Source organism: Salvelinus alpinus, chromosome 26 (genome assembly GCF_045679555.1).
Source record: "Salvelinus alpinus chromosome 26, SLU_Salpinus.1, whole genome shotgun sequence".
NCBI lineage: Eukaryota > Metazoa > Chordata > Actinopteri > Salmoniformes > Salmonidae > Salvelinus > Salvelinus alpinus.
This window is the reverse complement of record NC_092111.1, coordinates 22,847,156-22,864,964: the sequence shown is the minus strand read 5'-3', so window position 1 is coordinate 22,864,964 and position 17,809 is coordinate 22,847,156. Positions and strand designations below refer to the sequence as shown.

General features: G+C 43.9%; 3 protein-coding genes across 10 annotated transcripts in view; 2 read left to right on the top strand and 1 right to left on the bottom strand.

Annotated features, from left to right (window-relative positions):
* LOC139554954 (ATP-binding cassette sub-family F member 1-like) overlaps positions 1–931 on the top strand; it is a 34,511-nt gene extending 33,580 nt beyond the window's left edge. For both annotated transcript variants that reach the window (XM_071368268.1, XM_071368266.1), the window contains one exon: positions 135–931. In XM_071368268.1, the coding sequence (XP_071224369.1) occupies positions 135–301 (167 nt within the window). In that variant the 3' untranslated portion in view covers positions 302–931. The remainder of the gene's footprint in view (positions 1–134) is intronic.
* Positions 917–3,817, bottom strand: mrps18b (mitochondrial ribosomal protein S18B). 2 transcript variants are annotated; one of them, XM_071368276.1, is made up of 7 exons: positions 3,161–3,817; positions 2,706–2,832; positions 2,426–2,523; positions 2,167–2,235; positions 1,993–2,059; positions 1,675–1,734; positions 917–1,440 (listed from the first exon to the last, which is right to left on the bottom strand). In XM_071368276.1, exons 1-7 carry the CDS (start codon positions 3,239–3,241, stop codon positions 1,244–1,246), a joined length of 699 nt encoding a protein of 232 aa, XP_071224377.1. In that variant the 5' UTR covers positions 3,242–3,817; the 3' UTR covers positions 917–1,243. The 2 variants fall into 2 exon arrangements, with proteins under 2 accessions (XP_071224377.1, XP_071224376.1); XM_071368275.1 differs by having other exon boundaries at positions 2,706–2,859; positions 3,161–3,643.
* Positions 3,818–3,829: 12 nt separating this feature from the next.
* LOC139554955 (serine/threonine-protein phosphatase 1 regulatory subunit 10-like) lies at positions 3,830–17,157 on the top strand. Of its 6 annotated transcripts, none has more exons than XM_071368271.1 (16): positions 3,830–3,917; positions 8,345–8,453; positions 8,645–8,731; positions 8,960–9,147; positions 9,387–9,470; positions 9,791–9,931; positions 10,180–10,288; positions 10,601–10,725; positions 11,708–11,829; positions 11,938–12,277; positions 12,611–12,857; positions 13,119–13,194; positions 13,448–13,693; positions 13,946–14,075; positions 14,233–14,616; positions 14,854–17,157. In XM_071368271.1, the coding sequence occupies exons 2-16, from the start codon at positions 8,347–8,349 to the stop codon at positions 15,015–15,017; spliced, it is 2,550 nt and encodes an 849-aa protein (XP_071224372.1). In that variant the 5' UTR covers positions 3,830–3,917; positions 8,345–8,346; the 3' UTR covers positions 15,018–17,157. The 6 variants fall into 6 exon arrangements, with proteins under 6 accessions (XP_071224372.1, XP_071224371.1, XP_071224374.1 ...); XM_071368270.1 differs by lacking the exon at positions 3,830–3,917 and adding an exon at positions 3,964–4,281; XM_071368273.1 differs by lacking the exon at positions 3,830–3,917 and adding an exon at positions 3,964–5,721 and having other exon boundaries at positions 10,601–10,704.
* Positions 17,158–17,809: the final 652 nt, after the last annotated feature.

The window sequence follows — 17,809 nt, the reverse complement described above, 5'->3', positions numbered from 1 at the left end:
ATAAATAAAATGGCGGTCAACATCAAACACATAATTTGCATGCTGCTGATAGTGCCCTTTGGTAGACTCTTCTGACATCAGTGTTTCTCATATCTTATGGTTATATCCTCTTCCCTGCTGTTGTCCCATCGTAGCGGTGATCATTGTGAGTCACGATGCCCGGCTGATCACTGAGACAGCCTGTCAGCTGTGGGTGGTGGAGGACCGGTCCGTCAACCAGATAGACGGAGACTTTGAGGACTACAAACGGGAGGTCCTGGAATCACTGGGGGAGACCCTGGTCCACAAGGTCAAGGAGTGACCTACCTACAGCAGAACCAGGGCTCTATTACTTTTGACCAGAGCACTATGGGCCCTGGTCAGATAGTACTGCGCTATGTAGGGAATAGGGTCCCATTTTGAACAGACCCCAGGAGAAAATACAAATGTAATGCAATATAACCCACTGCTGATGCTGGCAATGTCATTAGCTCAGTGCTGGGGTGCATCTTCATAGTCTAAAGTGGCTTCCTTTCCTTGTCTCCTCGATCATTCTGAACTTAGGACAGGTGAGGGCAACGAAGCCATGTTGGATTATTAAGACACACCCCTGGTGTACTGCAGTATCCTCTCGGCCTATGAGATACATTTTCAGAACTACAAATCGCCCCCTTATATGTAGATCTGAAAAGATAGGATCCAGAAGTGTCTTGGGCAAGGGGGTGATTTGGAATTTGACTGAACAAATAGGCATGTCTCACCCATGTAACATGGGGCGATGAGACAGGAAGAAAGCAATATGCTGAAGTACTTACAATAGAGGAAATGGCAAAACATTACCACTGGCTCCATACATGTAGAAACAGAGGTCTTAACTGGGAATAAACATACCTGTATAATGAAGTATTTCCTACAGACAAAAAGGCAATGAAATAAATGATTTTGCATCTTACATGTTTTTATTGTACCACTTGCTCTTTAAATACAAAACCATGGATATGAGATTAGACAGATTACTCATGGATGGTGCATGTACTGTAACTGAGCTGATAAATTGTAGCCTGGGAGAAGGGGCTGGAATTAATCTGTGACGTGTTTTAGCATATTGTTTGGGTAAAACTAGAAATATGAAAGGCAATTTAGCTTAAGGTCCAAAAACACTGTCTTAATCTGAATATTTTGACACTAATGTGTTATCCAGAAACACCTAATTAAATCCTCAGACTTCCACCATAATTCCTCATCAATTTCAGGTAGGTCTTGTCTATTTCAAATATGCCTTATAGGTCTTCTTGACTTTAGCCACTTCAGTCTCGTCTGGCTGTATGGTGTGGTACCACCGGTACCAAGGATCACCAGAGGTAATGGTGGGGGGAGGAGGGGTTGAGCCCACTGCGTCATGGCAGTTGGAGTAGTCCTCTCCTGAGAAGTCCACATGAGGAACCTGGAAGGGTAGAAGCCCTGGAAAAAATATGGACAATGTACTGTAGAGAACTACATTTCTGTTTTGGTGGCCTTGTTGAAGCACTGGGCTGGTCACAAAAACATCGGAACTAGAAGCACAAGCATTTCGCTACACTCGCATTAACATCTGCTAACCATGTGACAAATAAAATTTGGTCACAAAAATGCAATTCTCCATTATTACTGTAGCGCTCTAGCATTCTGCTCCTTAGTCACAGAAGCTGAACTTACCATGGTCTCTTGCAGTGCCAATCGCCTGATTGAGCTGCTTTTGCTGTTTCTGACACACTCCTGGATAAAAATGTAGATGGAGATAATATAAAATGTGGCACTTTGGTTACCTGAAACCTTGCAAGAGGTTGGTTACTTTATGGAGAAGTGTTTTAAAAATCACTGATTTCACACCTATTGGCAGCCTCAGTTTCACATGTCAACTGTGTTAGTCAATCAAATAACTTATTTTGATGAAACCAGCAAGCATTTAGATAACACCTGCTGAATTCAGCATGGATGATGTATACATATTAGGTCAAATTGAACATATCTTACCTGTCCGTGTGGAGTCATAGACAATGCCTGTATTTGGACTGATGAACTGTTGCAGTAGCTTCACATTCTACAGGAAGACAATGGGCCGGCCATTGATTAACAAACAAAATTGAACAGCCTGTTAAGTCAACCAATCAAATGTAATTGTGTGTTCCATGAGGTGAGAGACCAGACCTGATAGTGGATGATGACATTGGAGTCTCGACAGATTGGACAGGGGTTCCCACATATCTTGTCTCCTCTCTGAAAACAAAACAGAAAGTGTTGAGGTTGCAGTCACATCTGTTTAGTGGAGAAAATAATATGGAGTTAGAGCAGACAGCATCATGGAAGACATCCTGTGATCATCTGAACTCCCCAAAGCCTGGGCAATAGCTCGGAGAACTGTCACAAGTCTCGGTCAAGGTTACAGAACCAGCTCTGTTATACATACAATGCAAGTCTTGCGCGTCTTCTGAGGAGGAATCCCTCCTTTGTGGTTCCTCCTGTAGTCAGACCACACTGGACTGGTTCCATAGAGCGCTATGTACTCTAGAAATAGGAGAGGTGGATGGTAACCAAGTCAATGGTCACATATATGGATGGATTAACAGAAATGAATTACACTATTCCTGGACTACTTGCATGGAGAGTCTCCATTGAGCATACTTAATCTGGGTATGCAGAACCATCCCTTAAAAAAAGTGTGTAGAGTATACATTCAAGGTCTATACCTTCGCTCTCCAGGTAGTCCCATGGTCTGTCCTTGTAGCGGGCAAGCGCCTCCCCGGCATCACTGGGGATCTCAGGTGAGGCTGCAGTGCAGAGAGAGAGGCTGGACTGTACACCTGGAAACACAGCCTGGGTCCAAAGCCTGACAGGTAAACTCTTTGGAAGATAGAAACCAAACAAATACTGTGACTGTCAAGTATGAAACTCGCAAATACAGTGTACTGTACACAAGACAATACTGCTAATAATTTTGCAGACTGGTTCTGTGAAACATATGACTGGGGTTGTATTGGATGATGCACAGGTATGTTTCTAGCTAGCTAGCTCTAGAACTTAATTAGCTGTAGTTCGGTCACTGTTTCGTGATCTGACTAACTGTGTAACGTATTTGTAGGTGTGCAGCAGAAGTCCTAGCTTTTGCTTACCTGACACACTATAGAAAATAATTGTGAAGTACCTTATTCTGCCGAATATTCTGTAAAAGCAAAGGGGTCACACGGCATAAAATTCTTCCAATGCCTCGTATGGATGCTGCCATTTTGCCTTTCACAGCTGAGGGTTGAAAGTTTACAGGTGAAAGGTTAAGTAGCACATTATTTATTTGTGCGCATGACCAAAGAAACTCATTTTGGACTTCAAGTAATCTATTTTATGATTTTTACTTCATTATTAATTTCGTCATTTGAAATGTAAGGGCAAGGTTTTGATAGTGTCCGCGGGTGTGGCAGGCAACGTGGTCGAGTGCGTCGCAGCCATTTTGTACAAATATTACAATCGAATTTATACCCAAATGTGATATTATAACTAAGTACAAGTAACATATTTTGTGAGTTATCACTGATAGTGATTCAAATTTGTTCTGATAAGCAACAATAGACTTGAGACGTGAAAGAAATTGAAATGAGAATGTACAAAACGTGTGCAACGCCCTCTTTCTGTCCTTGATGGACAATGAAGGTCGTTCTACAACAGCGCGTGGCCAAAAACTCCATTTTGTTGCCATGAAAACCCGAGAAAGCGCATGCTCGACACGCGTATGACGTCAAAAACGTCACAGGGTATAAATACCAAGTCCCTCCCTTTCTAGTTCATTCCTGGATTTGTTCTGAGGTGAGTAACGTCTAAAGAAACAGTGCTATTCTCAACAAAAAAACTACTGCGCAATTATTCATTTTGACCATAATCCATCATAAGAAACCTCTTCCAAGATTCAGGTTTGTATGAACACAGAAAATAAGTGAATGTATCTTAAATGTGTTTTTCGTTTTGTGTGCTCTTTTTCAGGTCTTTTGTCTCTGAAGAGTGACCGTCGAGGACTTTGAACACCCTAATTCAAAAATCTATTTTTTTCTTCAAGTAATGGACATTTGATTACTATTTTTGCCTCCAGTTTGTTCCAGAAGGAAAAGCTAGTTTTTAGCTGCCACAACCCCGCCCATAAAACCAGTTTTTCCAGCCATAAGATTGTTAACGTTAAAACATGACGATTAACGATTTAAAACTGATGTAACAAGATATCTGTTGCTGTAAAGCACAATATAATATAGTTACCCGAGACGCTGAGGAGAGGTATTTATAGTAAGTGTTGATTTTCAAACCAATCTGAACCTAACGTTAAATTCATTAAATGAGAAATCGTTTAGTCGCAGCTAGATTTAGTCTAGGTCCGCTAGCTGGTCTCCGTACGGGGCTAGCGAGTTACTTGTAGCGAAAGTTAACGCGTTAGTTTATGAGCTCACACAGGAAAGTGCGGAGTGGAAACGCTCCGTTTCTTTGTGTGTGAGACGGATCAACATAAACTGTATAAAAAATGTTTAATTTAAGCATAAGCAATCTATTCATAAAGATTGCCGTAGGTTAAGGGGATATTTTTCTCTGCTAAATTGATGAGAGATCCTTGGAATTTACACCTACCGCAATCTATACATAAAGATTGCTTAGATTGAGGATTACGGATTTCACTGGAAAAATTGGTCATTTGTGGTTATTGTTTTGTACGCATGACATTGTATCGTCGATATCGTTAGAGCAGGAAATTTCCCCAGGTGTCCGATATTTATACGGCAATCTGAGGATAAAGATTGCAGGATGTAAATGCTCATTCGAAATGTACAAGGCAGACTGGTTTCGTTGGAAGTACATCAGGTCGTAGTTTTGTCTTTTCAGAACACTCGAGGCAATAATGTGTGTTTTTCTGGAGCGACAGGAGTTGACTTCCCTGAATAGCGGAACGAGTTTCGTCTCGATGTAGCCGTTTTCGCCACCTTTTAGTTATTTTGTATAGCTAGTGAATGATCCTCCGGCGCTGCTAATGTGATAGTAGGCTAACTGTTGTGGCGGATGTAGCTGGCATACATTGTTCTTTATGTTCTCGAGACTGGCAGCTACGAAGCAGTTAACAAAAGAGGGCAGGGCCTAGATGTAGTTTCGGTGGATCACGGGTTAGTTCCGTCCTAACGTCACCCTCCCCCTAACCAGAACTGGTCATTGAACAGGATATTTATTCTAGTGCTAGGGTAGGATCATGAACATTGTGTGGATGAATGAAAGGCATATACAAATTCATTAAGTTTATTATCTACAGGCTGTTCTTTACCAATTTATTTTATCTTTTACCCCATAGAACAAAAGTTTTTATTTAATGGTGATTGTCAACCATGGATAAGGACATTGTTATGTAAACAAAAAATCACTGGTGTAGGCAGGGCTTTGAGCTTTTGTGACAGAAGTATTTGTTACATTCTAGCTAAATGATAACAGGTGTTACTGTTTTCAACTGCATTGCTATATATTTCAGTAAATGGCCCAAAGCCATTTTATGTGTGTATGAACATTTAATTTACTTGACATCTATCCCCCCATTGAATTGTTCTTTACTAAGCTCATCTCTTCCCAATAACTTCTTTCTATTGACTTTGTGCGTGTGTAACAGTTGTGACATTTTCAGGGGTTGTGTGTTATGTCCCGTGTTGTGGAGTTCTGAGACTATATAAAACTTCTACTACAACAGTTAAACGGGTAAGACAACTGATTTCCTCACATGACATTTCAATATGAAATACTTGGATATTATCCATGTAATACTTGGATACAGTAATTCAAAGTATATGATAATGAACATAGTCAAACCATATTATAATGAGCTTTAAAATATTAACATATACGCATTCAGTTATGCATTGAACAATGAGGGGGGGGAAGCATGTTGATAGCCTCAGTCCTGCCCCTACTCTAAAATGTTATTAAGATTTACGCATAGATTGATAGTTTGAACAAGGCCAAGCAAAAATTCAAGTAATATTTTGCAGCAATGGCTTGATATTTTAGTGTAGATTATATTGCGTTTTATACGTAGAGGATTCACTGGATCCCCAGCTGATCTCAGTCTACTAGTGTTCCCTATATGGAACTGTAATGTAATGATGTCAGTAGCACAGGTTAACTCCTGTTATTTTAACTACCCACTTGTACTAAAGCCAATCTGCTCAGTTTAAGCATACATTTCAAATATATACATTTACATTTTTTATTTAACTAGGCAAGTCAGTTGAGAACAAATTCTTATTTACAATAACGACCTAGGAACAGTGGGTTAACTGCCTTGTTCAGGGGCAGAACAACCGATGTTTACCGTGTCAGCTCTGGGATTTGATCTAGCAACCTTTCAGTTACTGGCCCAATGCTCTAACCACTAGGCTACCTGCCACCCCAGCAGGTATATTAATAGCTAACTTAAATGACTAGTGAATTTATGATTTGTTAAAATATATATATATTTTTGAAATGTGTGAATTTCTTTTGACCACAGTATAGACGTGGGGGGGGGGGGGGGGGGGGCATTGATGATGCTTCAGATCAAATATTCCCTTTATTCTAATGTTAATCATAGGCAATTAACATACTGGTTCCACGCTAGTCCTGTAAACTTTAAGGGATGTATGTGTGAGATCAATCACTTACAATACCAATACAAATAACTTTAATATTGCTTTAAAATAATTATTTATACTTACAAGCAAAAAGCTAAATATGTTCCTTTTAGCTTACTGAAATTAATAGTACAGTGCATTTGTCATAGAATAGGCTTTTTCTGTGTTCTATTCAACCAACTGTACTCCTTGGGTTCCTGTGCCACCTGAGACTACTGGTAAAGTGACTGCACCCTTCTCTGTCAGTGAAGGAGCTGGTCAGTCATTCCAACCACCAGTTTAGTGCATCGCCTGCCTCAAACTGAATACTGGTAGGCTTTCAGTTTGAGGGCCTTCTCTGTGTGTGTGTGTGCGCGCCTCAGTGTTTAGCTACCAGTATGTGTCTGTTATTAGTAGAGGGGGAAGCTACCCAAAGTATTATTCACCCACACTTAACAAACACGTAGGCTGTAACATCCTCTTCCGTTACCAGGACAGCATCAGTAAAGTATCCTAGCTTCCATAGCTCTCATCGCCTTTGACCTTTCTATAAAAACATTTCTATAAAATAATGTAGGGAATTCAATAGATTCCTCAATGGGATTATTTTTTAGAGAATAGAACAGTACAGTGCAAGTATGTGTTTTACAAGTTTGCTGCTCAGACCAACAACTACCTTCCTCTCCACTAGTTTGTAGGCCTACTGGTTGTCATATTCAAGCCTAATCACTTATCTGTTTTTATTTGCACTTACCATGAACTTTTTTTAGATTGTACATATTGTTAAGGCAATCGTGAATGTAAGGTTTTGTTAACTTGTTTGTAATGTTTTATTAATCTGTTGAATAAAGCAGTTACTTGAATATATTGCTGCCCTTGGGGGAAGTCCTCATGAACCTATTCTAAACTACAGCCCAACCTGTCATTTTCTAATATAATGTGTTGTGTTGAACTGACTCCTTGCCTATTTCCTCCCGCTCGCTCTCTCACAGTGTTCTATTGAATTACTGACACAGAAAATGAACTAGCAGCATGACCTATAGGCAATCTTTGTATTAGGCTATACCCAGCTGTCTTAGAGGAAGCCTTACAGCAGCTCCTGAGAACCGAGACAGTAGGCTCCGTCTGTCCTCCCTCCGCTATAAGGATAATCCACACAACTGACAGATCCTGCCCTCAAGAGAGAAATAAATGCAAATATTTGAAGTATGAGGCAATAGATCAGTCAGTGAGTCATGGTGTTCACTGCAGTATGGAATTTGGAATGCGAAAGCAGCACTGAGGCTGAACAGTAGATTTGGAGGGGTTGGCTGGGAATGTCACTACCCCCCTTGTTTTGACAGATTTCAGTGTGACTGAAGATCTAGCAATGTCGGTGATTTGACGTGGGCCCCTGCGGTGTTGCTCTCGGGTTTGTGGATAGCAGGAAACTGCGGCCTGTTTTCAGTCGTGTGGTAGAGAGGCGTTTGGAAAGGTCTTGTGGTTTAGTACCTATGTTGAATTGTCTGTAAGCCGTTGCTTTGTGCAGGATCTAGAGAACAACAGATGGTGTCTGTTCCAAGGAGCTCTCCCAAAACAAAGTGTAATCTGACATGCCTGGAAGAACCATGCAGTGCAAACATCACTTTCGCTGCATATTGAAAGAGATGATAACGATGACTGTTTAGTAAGCGCCAGAGTTGTAAGGCGATCTCCTGTATATTAAGTGTGTATGTCTGTTCCTCTCTGAGCAGAGATGGCGGTGGGCCCAGTGGACCCCAGAGAGGTCCTGAAGGGAGTAGAGAACCTTCTGGGGAAAGATGGAGAGCTCCGCAGCCTGGAGGGAGTCACCAAAGTCTTCAGGTAATTAACACACTGCCATTTTAAAAATAATTGATGGTGTGCTTTTGGTCTCATTTAGTTTTTACTGTTTAGTGTTTTTCATAATTTTTTGCATTATTTTGAGTTGCGAGTGTGGACTGTAATGGTAGCATTGTCAATCTCCTATCTTTTGTTCTGATTGTCAGCTTCCTTCATGGTCTTTTTCTCCACAGTCTCATGAAGGCCTCTCACAAGATGGTGAGCAGGTGTATGTACCTGAACATCCTACTACAAACCAAGTCCCACGACATTCTCAACCGGTAAGATCTACTCCCATCTTTTGTTCTTAATTGATCAACCTTATTGGCTTATGGTCTGGCTTGCTTGTTTATTACTTCACTAGGGAGCCTTCTCTGCCACTGTGCTGCATCTTGTTCTTTGGTGGGTTGGGTGTCTATGCCGGGTTACTGTAAAGCACTTTGACAAATAAGTTGTAAAAATTGGCAATTTAAACAGAATTTGATTGACTGTCCCTTCTCTTTGTCCAGGTTTATCCGAGTGGGAGGCTACAAGCTGCTGAATACGTGGCTGACCTACTCCAAGACAAGCACCAACACCCCCCTGTTACAGCTCATCCTGCTGACGCTGCAGAAACTGCCCCTCACTGTAGACCACCTGAAACAGAACAACACTGCCAAACTGGTCAAGCAGCTCAGCAAGACTGGAGAGACTGAGGGTATGTTTTTATACAACTTTCTTTTCCCTGGTGGTCCCACCCTCTCTAATACACTGAGCTGACTAATAGACCTCTGTGGGGAAATTATTTAGCATTTTATTTGTAACTCGCTTTCTCACAAACCCAAGGCCAAGACAATGGAGTGCCAGCCATAGTGGTGGTATCTGTGCAGTAGATGTCAATTGTTGAATGATGGTATCTGAGGTTGATGTGTAACTAATGGTGTGTCTCCCTCTCAGAGCTGAGGAAGCTGTCCGCTGGGCTGGTGGATGGCTGGATGGCTACCATCCGCTCCCAGAGTGTCTCCGCCACATCTCCTGCAGGTAGCTCTCCCCCTTCCCTTCATGCTCTCCATTGTTCTTTCTTTTCCCCTCTTTCTCTCACATTCACGTTCAACCTCGGACCCTAGTCCTGTGTGGCTCAGTTGATAGTGCATGGTGCCTGCAATACCAAGATTGTGGGTTCGATTCCCTCGCGGGACCAGTATGAAAAATATACAAAAATGTATGCACTCACTACTGTATGTCACTCTGGATAAGAGCGTCTGATAAATGATTAAAATGTAAACATGTCTCTAACTCTCCTCTTCACTGTAATCTCTTTATGTTTACGTAACTCCCCCGTCTCTCTCTCTTTCTATCAGATAAGAAGCGGAAGAAGGAGGAGGGGAAAGTGCCAGTCCGAGAGGTGAAGCCAGCTGATGGAGGGAAGGCAGCAGAGGAGGAGAGGAAGAGGGAGAAGCCCAAAGCTCACGCTCCCAGCCATGCTAGGATCCGCTCCATAGGTACACTACGCTTGTCGAACTACACTCACACTCTGTCCTCACAATTTATCACAAAATAGTTTTTCATTTACAGAAGATGATTTTGTGTATAAGGTTATTGTCCTTCAGTAGAAAACAGGCCACAGTAATATGCACATCTGAAAAAGTCCTTCTGTTTCTGACTGTGGAGATGAAGCTCCTGCTGTGGCTGAAGTGCTAGATGTAGTACCATGTAATGACCTGACCCTGTCCTGTGTGTTGTCTTCCAGGCCTGGAGATGGATGCTCCCACCCCTGTCCTGGTCAAGAAGCCCCCCGTGGCCCTTCAGCTGGGGGACAAGTACAATATCAAACCAGCCCAAGTCCTCAAGAGACCCAGGTATACTACACAATAACATCCATGCCCACATTGTGTATAGGTGTCACCGTCCTACGGCTTACCAGGCAATAACAGGATAGAAATTGCACCACCACAGAATAACACCACTGCTCAGTGCTGCCTCATTGTGGGTTAATCTCGAGTATTGATCAGACCTGTTTTTGGCAGATGTATTTGCCATTTGTAATGAATATATTGGAATTATTACTCATTCAAACTCTCATAATAAAAACACAACATTTTCTCATCTCCCTCTACCTGTCTGGGTCCTAAGGAGGAAAACCTAACCCATGTTTCTCTTGTCTCCACCAGTTTTGGTCCTCTGGACGCTCCCCCTGTGGAGAAGAAGTACAAACCACTCAACACCACTCCTAATCAGACCAAGGAGATCAAGGTGAAGATCATCCCAGCACAACGTAAGTCCTCAACAGAAACAAGTATGTACCCATCTTTTTGACCCGTTCACTGCATTTACTAGATTAGATCCAACCCCTCAACAAGTAGATTAGGCTACACCTGACCCCTCAACGAGTAGATTAGGCTACATCTGACCCCTCAACAAGTAGATTAGGCTACATCTGACCCCTCAACAAGTAGATTAGGCTACACCTGACCCCTCAACGAGTAGATTAGGCTACATCTGACCCCTCAACGAGTAGATTAGGCTACATCTGACCCCTCAACGAGTAGATTAGGCTACACCTGACCCCTCAACGAGTAGATTAGGCTACACCTGACCCCTCAACGAGTAGATTAGGCTACACCTGACCCCTCAACGAGTAGATTAGACTACATCTGACCCCTCAACGAGTAGATTAGGCTACATCTGACCCCTCAACGAGTAGATTAGGCTACACCTGACCCCTCAACGAGTAGATTAGGCTACACCTGACCCCTCAACGAGTAGATTAGGCTACACCTGACCCCTCAACGAGTAGATTAGGCTACATCTGACCCCTCAACGAGTAGATATCAGGGTTGAGGTCAATTCCTCTTCACTTCAGTAAATTGGAAATTAAATTCCGATTCCAGGTGTCCTCAGTACCTCTCTATGAGAAAATGTTTGAATTTAAATGTCAGTTTACTTACTGAATTGAAAAGGAATTGACCTCCTCAACCCTGGTAGAGGGTTGACACTGTTGTATATGTTCCCCTACACTATATTTATTATGTTTATTACAACGTTTCAACTGGAAGGTCTTCTTCAAACTTGAAACCTTGCAGTAAACTACAAGGGAGCTTACCGTGTCAGAGCATAAACAAACATTTCTGTTTCTTTCACATGCCATCTGTTCTGTGCCCTACCCCTCAGAAAAAAGTGTGCTGTGCATCGAACACACTTTTAAACCCATCTCCCCCTCAACAGCATTATGTTGACTGTTATTGATGTCACTAAGAGACCCTCCTTTCTCTCTACAGCCCTTGAGGGTACAGGCTTCCTGGATGCCCTAAACTCCGCCCCCGTGCCTGGCATCAAAATTAAGAAGAAGAAAGGGAAGGAAGGTAGAGACCCCAAAGCTGTCTCTCCCACGTCAAACAAGGTAGACAGACATACAACTCCTCTCTCAACCACCTGAATCTATGGAAGGCTGTGCAAATGGAATTGAGTATTCACCGATCTCTCTCTCTCTACCTTCTCCTCCTCTCAGCCGTGTCCGTTCGAGGGTAAACTCCCCTATCTGTCGCCTCAGGGCGGTGCCAAACCCTTGTCCCCAGAGACCCAGACGGCCTCCACCACCCCTCCCCACGAGGTCCCAGTAGACCTGGAGCAGCCTGGGACGCCGGTCCCTGCTGACGACCCCGAGGCCATGGACACGGGCAGCGAGAAGCCCAACGCCCTGGCGGAGCCCCGCGGCGAAGAGGACAGTCAGCTGACCAAGAAGGGCAAGAAGAAGAAGAGCGTGCGCTGGGCCGAGGAGGAGCAGCTCAAAGAGTACTTCTACTTCGACCTGGACGAGACCGAGAGAGGTGAGAGAACAAAAACTAACGGTAACTTCAATTCAATTTTTTTGGTCGGTGTTGTTTGTAATTGCACGTCAAACTAGGTAGTTGTCAATACAGTAGCTAACTGTACAGTAAAGACATTATCTACTCTTTACTAAGTTCTGTTAAATTAGTCTTTGGACAGGGATGTCATTTTTCCCCCCTGTTTTTTTGTAATTTATCCTCAAGATAAAATAAATAAATAATTATAAATAAAATGTATCCCCTTTCTCCTGATCACATCCATGTTGGGTGCCATGGCTAACTCTCTCCTCCTTCTCCACCTCTCTCACCTTCCTCCTTGTCCCTCCTTCCTCTTCCCTCTATCCCCCTCTCCAGTCAACGTCAACAAGGTCAAGGACTTTGGCGAGGCGGCGAAGCGCGAGATGATGATGGACCGCCACACGTTTGAGATGGCGAGACGCCTGTCCCACGACTCCATGGAGGAGCGGGTACCCTGGAGCCTCCCGAGGCCCCTGGCCCTCACCGGCCCCCTGGTCAACGCCGGGGCCAACAGCACAGAGAGACTCACACAGAGGGACCGTGAGACTGGCATCCTGCAGGAGATTTTCCTTACCAAGGAGAGGTACGTATTCACACACAGAGAGAGAGAGAGTGTGTGTGTGTGTGTGTGTGTGTGTGTGTGTGTGTGTGTGTGTGTGTGTGTGTGTGTGTGTGTGTGTGTGTGTGTGTGTGTGTGTGTGTGTGTGTGTGTGTGTGTGTGTGTGTGTGTGAGAGCGAGCAGTATGGCTTAAAATGATATGGATTTCTATAGCCTAGTGGGTTACCAGGTGCTCAAAGTGCCTCGCATTGTATTGGGGAAACTCACCTCCTCTCTCCTCCTCAGTGTTCCTGACAGCCCCCATGAACCTGAGCCTGATGCCTACGAACCCATGCCTCCACGCCTCATACCTTTGGATGAGGTGAGATGTACCCTTTTCTGTCAATCGCTTTGGAGCAGTTTGAAAAATGTGTTCAACTCCAATGAATGCACAACCAAAGGTTTTGAACATAAAATAAGAAGCATTACAAGTGTTATCAGTTTTGGCTTTTGTTCGAAGAGTTTTGCATCTGAAAAAAGCGCCAAAGTGATTGAAAAATAACCTAGAATATATAGAACACACACAATGCTCCAAACAGCCTCTGTGTCCAGTGCACTAACTCCCTCCTCTCCAGGACTCCACCATGATGGACGACAGCTACATGGAGCCCATGGACACGTCGTCCCAGCCTGGCTCTGGCGTGGGCCCCGGGGGGTTGGAGGCCTCCAAGCTGCCCCCCGTCCTCGCCAACCTCATGGGGAACCTGGGGGCCAACAACCTGTTGGGCAACCTGGGTAACCTAGGCAACATCACCCAGGGCACGCCTGGTACCCCCGCTGTCCCCTCCGTAAATGTACAGGAGCTTCTCACCTCCATCATGGTAAGAGAGAGAGATTTTAAAAAATATTTAAAAAATAAATAAAAAATATTTAAAAAATAAATAAATGTCAAAACATGAACTAATCCTGTTTTGACATTATGATCGGATGAATGCATTGTGTACTGCAACTGTTTTAAACAACTTCTGGAATCCCTGGAGAAGCCCTGTAACCAGTGGATCTGTGATGTTTATTTTATTCTGTCTTCATGATTTGGTTTAACTTCTCGGTCTTCCTCCCTCTCTCTCCTGTAGGGAGCTAGTGGTGGCCAGTCTACTGAGGACATGATCAAGCAGCCAGACTTCTCTGAAAAGATCAAACAGCTGCTGGGCTCTCTACAGCAGACCCAGAACCAGGGGCCCCCCACCGGACCCCCGCCCGGAGGTACACACACCTTTACAACACACACACAACTTCAGTTCTCTCACATTTATTCAAGCCAACAAACCAAGTATTCTTCCATTTCTTCCTACACTTAACTTTATATGACGGTATGTGTGGTAGAATAATTGTTAACTTAGTATATGTCTTTCCTCCACAGTGAGCCAGGGCCTGTTGGGCCACGGTCCAGGCATGAACAACCTGCCCAACATGAACAACCTCAACATGGGCATGCCCATGAACGGAGTGGGGTACCCTCCTGCAGGCAAGCCCCCGGGCCCCGGAGGACCCCACTACAACCACCCTCCGCCCCCACACAACCACGGACCCCCTGGCTTCAACGCTAACCCCCGTATGATGGGGCCCCCGCCGCCCCAGAGCCACGGAGGAGACAACGGCAACTACTGGGGGGACGACTCGATGAGGGGGGGGCCACACCGGGGGGGACACTTCCACCGCGGCGGCCGAGGGAGAGGAGGGGAACAGGTGGGCTTCAGAGGGAGAGGACGTGGAGGACCTAGAGGAGGACACAACAACATGGGAGGTTAGTTGAAAGGGAATGTCCCTTCTAGTAATTCTGTTTCTATGTTAGATACCTATAGGGCCAGTCTGAAACGGCGCCCTGTATCGTCCATGTAGGGCTCCGCCCCACAGTAGTGCAATTAAAGTAAAGACCAAGTTGATTTCTGTTTGCCATCTTGTAGCCTTGATGCAGTCAGTACAGATGTTTGGTTGGCTGGCTAGTTGTGTTCCAACTCTGTTCTTTTCTCTCTCCTCTCAGACATGTCCAAGAGGCCAGTATGCCGCCATTTCATGATGAAAGGAAACTGCCGTTACGAGAGCAACTGTGCTTTCTACCACCCCGGCGTCAACGGTCCTCCCCTGCCCCCCAACCACCCCGCCCATAACCAGTACAACGACCACGGGCCGCAGCACGGGCACTAGACCACCCAACACACCACTGACACCAATACGTGACAATACCATGTTATCACCACTAGGTGGCAGAACTCTGAATTAATGAGCTGCTGGTTTGGTTTCACCACTGTGACAAAGGGTGTGGAGAGACAGATAGCCCACCAGGCTAGAAAGACATGGTGAAAGACAAGCCAATAGATAGTCAGATATGAGAGACAGACAAGGCAGTCCTGCTGCCTTAACAATTGCTCTGCACGGGTCTGGTGATCTCAATGTGATGCTTCTGCAGGTCTGTTGAAGAAGCACTTCTGCTCCTGTGTGACTGGGACTTTAATATGAGGACTCCCCAGTAGCAGAGGAAGATACTGAATGTACAGGGCAGAATCAGACATGTCTCTACTACTTCCTTTTCTTCTCTCCACACACCAACCTAAAATGTCCACCAAGAAATGCTCAACTTCCTACATCCATTTGTTTGCCCTGCTCGCTTAAACTCCCTCGATCGGGGATAGAGGACATTGCTTGTACACCAGAATACACACTCACTCATGCCCTGGCTTTGTAAAGTATAAGTACTGCTCTAGCTGTGAGGTGATCATTCATATGTAGATGTTTTATTGTGATCATTTTTAACACTGTTGGTTCAGGTTGATGATGTACAGTAACCACACACTATGACTACTCTGGTTGCTGTCTGTCACTGTCCCATGTAGCCTATCAGCTAGCCCTGTCTTATGCACTAATCTCCTATATATTTATCTGATACTGATTTATCAGCGCTGAGCTAAGAGGTGAGCAATGATCAAGGTAGAAAATCAATAGAAACATCTCCAGGATCTCCCCAGTATTAAGTCAGACTTTAAGTAATGAGTCAGACTTCTTTAAGCTAAATGATCCTTTCATCATTCTGCTCTGTAGTTGTGTAGTGTCATCCCTGCCCTGGGTGTCCCTATTGGCCCACGTTCCTCAGACAGACAGGATCTGTAGCCAACCAATGAGTCTAAGCCTCGCCCTCTCTCCTGAATGAATGTTGCACTGTGTTCAACTGTGGTCACTGGAGTTTTCAAACTGTAGTCAGACGTGGCCAAATGACAATGCTCAGTACACCATTTTAAAACCTATTTACGGCCAAGTGCGCTTAAAGAAAAACATGCCGCTTTTTCTACCGTAGGATTTCAACAGAAAACAAGACAATGAATGTGAAGGTGACCAAATAATAAGAATATTGTTTTATGATATTTGCAAAGTTCCCCATAGGCAAGAGTTATCAGTGAGGAAGTACTTTAAAAAGAAATATTGAGGCCAAATCCAAGTTGTTTTCACCAGGCATCCTGACTGACAGGACCTAACTGTAATGTATAATGTCCCTCCATCCCCACCACACTGCTTGTGCTATGTTCTACTACTATCTAGCTCTAAAAAAAGACATTTCCAACATTTCCACTCCAGAACAAATGGATGAAACAGTATTGAGAAGAGAACATTTAACAGAACCGCCCCTAGATGATTGGCCTACGCACTGAACGAACGCTGCCTGCAGGCTACGTTGTTTTCTCCTGGTGGGCGTTCGTGGTCTGCATATCACAGGAAAAAGAACAACAGGGCCAAGTGTTGCTTGATTTGACTGAGCCTTTTTACCAAGAAGGGTACATAACAGTGAATGAGGCTTTTCCTTCCTGAAGTTCAGGAAGCCTCTGATTATATTTCATCAGCTTTATAACATGTACCACCGAGCGTATCTTGTCTTTCATGTGACATCATGATAATGTCCCCTGTATGCCCCGTGACAGAAACACAATCCCTTATTGGTGTTTCTTCACACACACACAACTGTATTGGCTTCAGTTGGGTGACGTGTGTTCAGTCAGTGTTCAATGTCCAACGGGGTAAAACTATGGAATCATTCTCTGGGTCAACTAATTCAAAGTGTTTTCTGTGAAAACAGTGGCCTTCATGTCTCTTGTGGGACTAGAATTATGTCGTGTTTTTGTTTGGATTTATTGTGTGTTTATTTTGATACGATTGAGTTGGATCTCCAAAATGAGGTCAATTTTTTTTTGTTAGAAATGTATGTATCCATGTGTCTGTGAATGCATACACACGTTCATACACATATATACATATTATGAGTATTTTGTACATGTCTTAATAAATGTCCTGAAATGAATATCTGGGTTGCTCTGTGTTATTTTGAGGTATGGATATGTCGTCCATTAACGGTTGTGTTTCAAGTTCTTATCTAACAAGTGTTTCATTATTGAATGGAATTCTTATCTCAGTTTCTTTTGAAGATGACTGCCATTATTTAAATGTTTTAATATTTGGATATCAATGAAGGTTTCAGATAATCAGAAGACCTATAAAGGAACATACAAAAGTTTCAGGGGAACTTTAAACACATTACACATCCTAATCCAAGCTCCTACGTCCTATGACGATGGTAGTGTACGGAAGATCCGTGTTCCCAGGGCGAGGCTAGTGACAGGTGGCCCAGGTGGCTGACAACTCAATGTGTGATCAGGAGTGGCTTTAACCGTGCCCTCCACTGCAAATATTGACTTGGGGAAAACACACGAAGGAACAGCGAGAAGGATAGACGGTGCCTCAGGAGCTAAGGACAGCTCAGCATTCTGAGAGGGAAGTAAGGGAGAGAGGGTTAAGGACAGCTCAGCATTCTGAGAGGGAAGTAAGGGAGAGAGGGTTAAGGACAGCTCAGCATTCTGAGAGGGAAGTAAGGGAGAGAGGGTTAAGGACAGCTCAGCATTCTGAGAGGGAAGTAAGGGAGAGAGGGTTAAGGACACCTCAGCATTCTGAGAGGG

Bases quoted from the DNA above. Each gene is read 5' to 3' on its own strand.
- LOC139554955 (XM_071368271.1), top strand. From the start codon at position 8,347: ATGGCGGTGGGCCCAGTGGACCCCAGAGAGGTCCTGAAGGGAGTAGAG. The intron at 8,732-8,959 runs GTAAGATCTACT...CTCTTTGTCCAG, and splicing joins TCCCACGACATTCTCAACCG to GTTTATCCGAGTGGGAGGCT. The intron at 9,932-10,179 runs GTACACTACGCT...GTTGTCTTCCAG, and splicing joins TGCTAGGATCCGCTCCATAG to GCCTGGAGATGGATGCTCCC.
- mrps18b (XM_071368275.1), bottom strand. From the start codon at position 3,241: ATGGCAGCATCCATACGAGGCATTGGAAGAATTTTATGCCGTGTGACC. The intron at 2,524-2,705 runs GTATAGACCTTG...TCCTATTTCTAG, and splicing joins GGACTACCTGGAGAGCGAAG to AGTACATAGCGCTCTATGGA. The intron at 2,236-2,425 runs GTATGTATAACA...TTTTGTTTTCAG, and splicing joins AGACGCGCAAGACTTGCATT to AGAGGAGACAAGATATGTGG.